Source organism: Acanthisitta chloris, unplaced genomic scaffold, assembly GCF_000695815.1.
Source record: "Acanthisitta chloris isolate BGI_N310 unplaced genomic scaffold, ASM69581v1 scaffold6845, whole genome shotgun sequence".
NCBI classification, from domain to species: Eukaryota; Metazoa; Chordata; class Aves; order Passeriformes; family Acanthisittidae; genus Acanthisitta; species Acanthisitta chloris.
In genome coordinates this window covers 11,804-19,427 of record NW_008672023.1, presented here as the reverse complement: position 1 = coordinate 19,427, position 7,624 = coordinate 11,804, and the positions used below count along the sequence as shown (strand labels likewise).

At 39.9% G+C, this 7,624-nt stretch overlaps 1 protein-coding gene across 1 annotated transcript; it reads left to right on the top strand.

Moving 5' to 3' along the window:
• The first annotated feature begins 1,986 nt into the window (after positions 1-1,986).
• GJD4 (gap junction protein, delta 4, 40.1kDa) lies at positions 1,987-6,432 on the top strand. Its single transcript, XM_009074341.1, has 2 exons — positions 1,987-2,050; positions 5,252-6,432. The coding sequence occupies exons 1-2, from the start codon at positions 1,987-1,989 to the stop codon at positions 6,430-6,432; spliced, it is 1,245 nt and encodes a 414-aa protein (XP_009072589.1).
• Positions 6,433-7,624: the final 1,192 nt, after the last annotated feature.

Below are 7,624 nucleotides of genomic sequence, written 5' to 3'. Positions count from 1 at the left end.
TTCCTGACTATTTTTGACAAAGGATGTTGAACCAGGAATACCTTCACATCTCAGCATAATTTATCTCTTGGCCATTTGCATCTTTCCTCTGTTCCCTTCCTCCAGCTTTCCCTCCTACCCATACTTCTCACACACGTGTGTCTGGAAAAAAAAAAAGGAAAATAAAAGAAAATATGTAGGGGAAATGAAGGTAAAACTATCACTACACTCCATAAATAAAACTTGGTAACAGAAGAAATGGTTGTTTGGCAAATCAATTCTGAAAGCAAGAAAACTCCTGTATTTACTACTCTCTTAAAGAAAAAAATAATCTCCTTATGCTTATAATGCATAAGGAGGTTTTGAGGGCTCTCCTTTCAAGTCCAACTTTCAGGGTTTCCTTAGGATGAGGCAGGAAGGATGCTTGCCATGTTCTACCAAGGCATTGCAAGCCCTGTGAGCAGAGTCCTGGGGAGAAAGTCTTTGTACAGTTACATTTTACTTTAATGAACTATTAGTTTTACCTTTTATCCAGGTAAGATGCACTCAATCACAGAGCTTAGCCTGGTCACACTGCCCATAAATCATGCAGCATCACCATCCAGTTCCCTCTGAGCTGACTCACCTTGCTGCCCCAGGGACAGCGTCGTGGGCTGCAGCCCATGAGTAGGGTTGCAGTGATGAGTCTGTGCTCAGCTTGTCACAATATCACTTTTCTCCTTTGCTATATGACACACAGACTCCTTCTTCAGCTGTTTTTCTAGTGACTGATACTGTTTTCTGACCAAGTGTCCACATTGTATTTGTCCCTATTACAGCACAGATTAAAAAGGACAGAGTAACATCCTGTAAGTAGCTGAACAGTGAGTGGAAGATGGTGGGAGATTATTTTCCTCAAGGAAATTTGGTACAGTGGGAGAAAATGAGAGTTATTTTCACCCATGCTTGTTTTTTTTTTGTTTTTATTTTTTTTTCCTGGGGTACAGCACTGTCACATGGTGTCAAGGACATGCTGTGCAGTTGCACCTTGCAGCCAAAGCATCCTGACCCCACAGCATCTTGCTGCAAGGGGGGAGCTCACTCCATCACTGCTGAGGGGCTGCTGGGGTTTCAGAATGCTGGTCAATCAGCCCTAAGATCTTTTGAGTGATGTCCTGAGTACCGAGCAGTTTTGGCAGAAATAACTGATAGAAATTAAAAGTAAGTGGCTTGTGGCATCTTGAAAACCAGCCCCACCCTTAGGTTTTTAATTTTATTTAAAGCTTTGTTTTATCATGCCTGCAGGGAGGATTGGCTCTCTGGCTATCTTAGCACATAGAGGAAAATTCAGTGTCTCTGTGAGTGGCAGGGCCATGGTGTTCTGTCAGGCAGGCTGTGATTTAGAAACAAAATGGTTTGGGGAAATTGCAATGGGATAGCTTCCAGTGACCTGAACTGAAAGTGCCTTTCAAACACAGGGATGCTCATCCTTTTCTAGCCTCTTTCCTTCTATTATCCATCTGTAATTCTTGTGGGGAGACAGAGAGGTTTCTGTTATTTCCTAGTCTATGCTATTTTTTCCTCTCTCCCTGTCTTTCAGCACTGAAATATCTCAGCAATGCCAGGAGGCTGGTATGCCCTGGGAGGGTAAGAATAGTCTACAATGGCAAAGATCACTCCTGTTGTTGTTTGTCCACTTGCAGTTGTCTGGACAGAGGATCCACATGAGAGGTAGGAGCTATTGGATCTGACAAGCTAGAGCTTTTGCAAGACAAACTGTTAAAGCCTTAAGAAGATTTATTCCAATATTCAAAACTAACAGTCCTGTTCAAATCATCAAAAAAATCCTTGTGGGTGGGTTTCTGATTTCCATCCTTGGTCTTAGCAAAAATTCCTTTTTTTTCTTCCCCTTCTTTTTGTCCATCCCTCCCCACCCCCCCTTTCTTCCCTGTTTAGGTCTCATCTCCTTTGGAAATTACAAAACTGTTAGGGCATCAGGAGCTGGAAGTGTTTTGAGTCTGTTCAAACATGGAGCACTGGGACTCACTGGGACTTTTGATTGTCACACTCAACTATAATGTGACTATTGTAGGTAAGTGCTTTAAAAGAGCTCTCTTCTTTCTTTGCTGCTTCATATCCTGAAGTCACACAAGCTTCCTACCAATAATCAACCTTAATTTTTATCTATGGTTCTGTGATCCTAACTGTAAGTTGTTATTTGCTACCTGATATGAGAGGTTCATGTATTTCTTTTCTTGTTAAAGAGATTACTGCTCCCTCTTTGATAGATATTTCCTGAACTTTACATAAAATAGTCTGGCAAGGTTTTCAAATTTGGCTCTTCTTGATGCCAGAGCTTCCAGTCAGCTCTAATGGCTGTTGTAGAGATCATGAGGAAAACACACAGAACACCTTACTTATACCACAGAAAATGAATGGTAGAACATATGCAATAGAGTTAGTGATGAAATAAAAAAGCTTAAAGAAGGGAACAAAACCCCCTTTTACAAGAAAAGGTTTGTGGGATATTATCATTGTGGTTAGTTACCATTGCTTTTAATTCTTGGTCTTTATAAACAAAAAAAGTTCATACGTATTTAAAAATAGCAAAACAAAGAAAAACACACTTGTTTTTTCCTCAGCTAAGAGTTGACCGAGTGTTTATTTTTTCACCCTTCTTATTTAAATAAGATCCTGTTTCTCTTTCATGGGCTGCTTTAGGCAAAGTGTGAGCCAGAGAAAAAATTTTCAAGGACCTCTCAAAGAGCCTTTGCCTCCAGCCAGGGGCAGTTGCTGCAGTTTGTGCTGTGCATTGCAGGGAACACCCAACTGAGCCCCAGTGGGGGTGGTGAAGGGGCTTGTTCTAGTATGTTGAATCAAGATTGAGTCTTCAGGGAAGGTGATGCTTGGAGGGGTTATCTCTCAAATGTATGTCATACTAAACTACATCCTAAAGAGCCATTGATTTTTCGGAAGCAGCACTCCCTATTGTCCATGTTCTAATTAAAAATTGATAGTGAAGTAGCATGTAGTAGTTTGAGCTTAATTAACTCATGCACTTCAAACACTTTGAGGTCCTTGCAGGGAAAAAATGCTACCTAAGGATGAAACATGGCTTGCTAAAGATGACAGATTCTGGTGTTTTCAATTGACCTACACTATGTTGAAAAGTGAGTTAGAGTACAGCCTGTCAGCAAAGTGCAGGAAGCTGGAACACAGCAAAACCACCACTAAACTTCAGGTGATTAAAGATAAAAGGCCTCAATTTATTTATGGTTAGATGACATATTATTTTACCAGGAGCAGCTGCTTTCTCTGATGATCTCTCATAAACTTTATATACCCTTAATGTTTTTCCAGCTGGTTTTCTGCTACAGAGAGCAGTTTTACTGTACTGGCCCATAATCAATCTACTGGCCACAAATGGTTTTTATGGGGCATTCCAACTGCATGTGAAGTACAAGAATAGGTATCACACAATGTTGCAGAAAGATTTGAATTTTTTTAATTCACACCAACTACTGGGAAATAGCTTTATGGGAAATATAAAAGAAAAATTCTCCAAGACAATACCTATAAATAATTGTATATTTTATAGGAAAAAATGCTTTGTGATCTGGATTTTTCATGTCTTTATAATGTGCATTGATGCTATTTCACAGACTGCCTGCAAAACCTTGTCTGCATGTGAGATGTGCATTCACCATTAACAACTTGAGGTTTTCAGTGTATTTCTAAGCCATTAACTCCATATAATATGCTTCTCTTTAGTCACTGAGTCTTGCTGTTTGTCTGTCTGTGGTCACAAATGGTGTCTTAACCAGTCTTAAAAAGCACAGAATTAATCATCACTTTTTTTATGTTGTGGTTTGTTTGTTTGATTGATTGCTTTCTTTTTGCTCCTAAGTGTTTATTTTCTCTTTTCTTGCACAAGATTATTAAATTTAATTGCTTTTCCAAAACTGTGTAGGGATCTAGTGGCAGCACTCAAAAGGAAACTTGAGAAATTCAAGTGCTAAATTTAACTTCAGATGTTGAATTTTTCTACGCTTTTGTACAGGATGTATTTTCAATTTTTGACAATATAGCAATATATCTTTAAATTTTCCTATCCTGGCCAGGAAAAGGATTTAGTTTTTCATAGAATCATAGAATGGTTTGGGTTGGAAAGGACCTTAAAAATCATCTATTTCCAATCTCCCTGCCATGGGTTTTGGGTGTTTTCTTTTGTTCTTTTTTTTTTTTTTAAATTGCTATTATTTTATTATTAAATAATTCTATCAGTATAATACAGTAGCATTTGTAACTTTACTAAAAAAATTTAACAGAAATGTACTCCATCCAAATATCCTCCAAAAAACTATCATAACAATACAGTCTCATTCAAAAGGTATGATATATATGGTACCAGTGCCTGATCTTTCCAACCAAAGTTGCACGAGACCGAGCCATACCTATAGCAATTATATAAAAGAATTCAGGGGAAGATGAAGTAAGCAATGTATGAGAATGCCAAACTTGTAAGACTTCACTTGGTGTTGATATCAAGAGAGAAGGGAACTCTTGGTCTAATGGAGAAAAGCTGCACAGAAGGTGAATGAAGGTTGGAAGACATGACCAAGATGGGAAACCAAAGAAGCAACTGAAGAAAATGACTGGGCTACATGTGTGCACACACACATAGATTTGTGTAACATTTTTGTGCATGTTTGCTCATAATAAAAATAATAACTAATCACTAGCTTGCTAGTAAATACCATTCTAGGCACAGCAGAGAAATTTTCTTGGCCATGATAAACTTTACATACAATTTCATGCCCAAGACCAAGAACAAATACTATGTCATGGAACAATCTTTTGTATCTAGATGAATTTTGTACTGTGTTAGCTGATCTGTATTATTGAGATAGGACAAAAATCATGTGCAGGGGCAGAAACCCTACAACAAGGAAAAACTGTAAATGAAATGGGATTTTTAACTCAATTTTGAACTATTTTTATCAGTTTTGAACATGTTCTGAATGTTTCCATAGGGTTTCTGTTGGCGTGGCTTATTGTATCTTAAACTCCTATATTGTTGAGTCTAGATGAAGCTTATGGAATGTGTCTGCTACACATTTTCACATGATTTTCCATCCCAGTCAAAATAAAACCAAAGAGGAGCAATTAAGAGATGAGACTGATTACAGAGGCTATTCCTTCAAATGCCTTGTATATAGAAAGAGCATCACTACATTACCTACCTTCCTTCTCAGTGCTCTGACTATTTTTCTTACTTTTCCTTCTCTTCTAGGAAAAATCTGGCTAATGTTAATAATTCTGCTGCGAATGGCAGTGGTAGTATTAGCAGGCTATCCCCTCTACCAAGATGAGCAGGAACGCTTTGTCTGCAACACCCTGCAACCAGGATGCTCCAACGTTTGCTATGACTTGTTCTCTCCTGTATCTCACTTTAGATTCTGGCTCATTCAGACTGTGTCTATCCTCCTACCTTATGCTGCATTCAGCATTTATGTTTTGCACAAGGTAGCTCTGCACATTGTAAAAATGCATTGTCTGGTGCATGGATGCAAAGGGAATAAGGGTTTATCAAGCCCCAAAGATGTGAAGGTGCTCTGTAAATGTGGTGTTGTCAATAGAGTAGATTTTGGTGCAGACAACCTAAGTATCCTTAATTTTTCTGGGGCATATACTGTTCATCTTTTTTTTAGAACCCTACTTGAGGCTGCCTTTGCAGGTGTGCAGTATTTCCTATTTGGATTTTTCGTCCCTGAGAGCTTTTCCTGCTACCATTCACCTTGCACAAGCACAGTTGACTGTTATATCTCCCGGCCCACTGAGAAATCCATCATGATGATTTTCATCTGGGGGGTCAGCAGTCTATCCTTTCTGCTTAGCCTTGCTGACCTTGTCTGTGCCCTCCGGAGAATGACAGCAAGAAACCAAAAGAACAAGCTGCTGGCAAACCTCTGCAAAGAGAAGGAGTGCATTTTAAATTTTCCCCCAGTACAGCATGGTAGCTCTTCTCTGCCTCAAAATGAAGACTGCCCAATATCAAATAACTGTCACACCAGTGATGGCTCCTGCTCGCTTCTCTCTGAAGAAGAGGCTGTTCTTCATCCTGAAGTTGTCCCCCAGCAAACTGCCAGCTCTAACCTTAACAGCAACAGCAATAAGTGCTGTGGATCAGGAGATCTTGCTGTTAATCAAGACAGCACTGAAGAACCCTTGTGTGCCAGTGATCACCAAGGAACTTCATGCAGGCAAGTGAGACACAGACTTCAGCAAGACTTCATTAAAGATACTGCCCCAGCTTTAAGACCTCAGATCAGGTCTCACCTTGGAGTTTCTTCCTCTATAATTCAGAGCAAGCTTTTAGGAGTCTACCCTTCAGCTGAGCTAAAAAGCCCTGATGCACAATCAAATTATAGCAGTAGTAGTTGCTTGAGGTCAAAAAAGTCAGAATGGGTATAGAGTCCAGAGTGAACAATACCCTGTGATCTTAACAGGGCAAATCATTGCATCACTGAGGAGGCTTCAGTTTCAGCTGAATCCCTTGGCTGTGGCTGTGCTGCAGAGATATGCTACTATGCTATTTTATTCCATTGACAAAGAAGCAAAAACAAGAGAAGAGTTTATAGGATATTACATTGATGGAACTGTTCTTTGGAAAATATAACATCTTTATGGTTTTCTGAGTTTGAAAACCTGTGGACTGTTGCTGATGTGACTGACTTGGTTTTCCAGGAGTATGTATGAATACTTGTCTACCCTAACCTAGTTTTATTGCAATAGATTGAGCTTAGGAAAGACATAACTTTTAAACACAGTTGTATATTGTCTACTGTCAGAAGCTTAATTTATCTCCTCATACTAAGTTCTCAAAGCCCACTCTTAGAAAGTATATTCAAGCAAGAAGACTAGACAGTGAATAAAAATAACTTGTTTTGTAGCAACATGTTAATAATGTGTACAAACCTCTGGATCTTATTGCTTGAAGGAGACACCTATCCTAGGTAGCAATGCCATAGCAGTACCTTTCTCTGACACTGATGTCAGTTGGAAGTCTGACCACATCTGAGTTATTCAACTGTAGCACCTGCCAGTACCTAAAAGGGCCTGAGAGGTAAAGGAAAGCCAGAAAGACACATTTTACAAGGGCATGTAGTGATCGGACAAAGGGGAATGGCTTCAAACTGAAGTAGGGCAGGTTAGATAAAAGGAAGAAATTCTTTACTGTGAGGGTGATAAGGCACTGGAACAGGTTGCCCAGAGAAGCTGTGGATGCTCTGTCCCTGGAAGTGTTCAAAGCCAGGCTGGAAGGGGCTGGAACTGAATATCTTTAAGGTCCCTTCCAGGCCAAACCATTCTATGATTCTGTGAACTACAATAGCCTCCAAACCAGAGTGGCTACATCCAGATTAGCTGTTGGGCATGGTCCTGTGCTTGGACTGGGAACCAGTGCCTGTGCCCTAGCACTACTGACTGTGGCCCAGTGGAGATGTGCTACCAACATGTCTGCAAGGTGTTGCCTCCCTCAATCTGAAATAATCACACTGGGCTCTTCATTTCAGGGGGTGGGAATGAGTCACCTGACCTGTTTTAGGCACCTCTGAAGGTAAGATGAGTCACTTTCTAGATATACCTATTTCTCCCACAGTGTGAT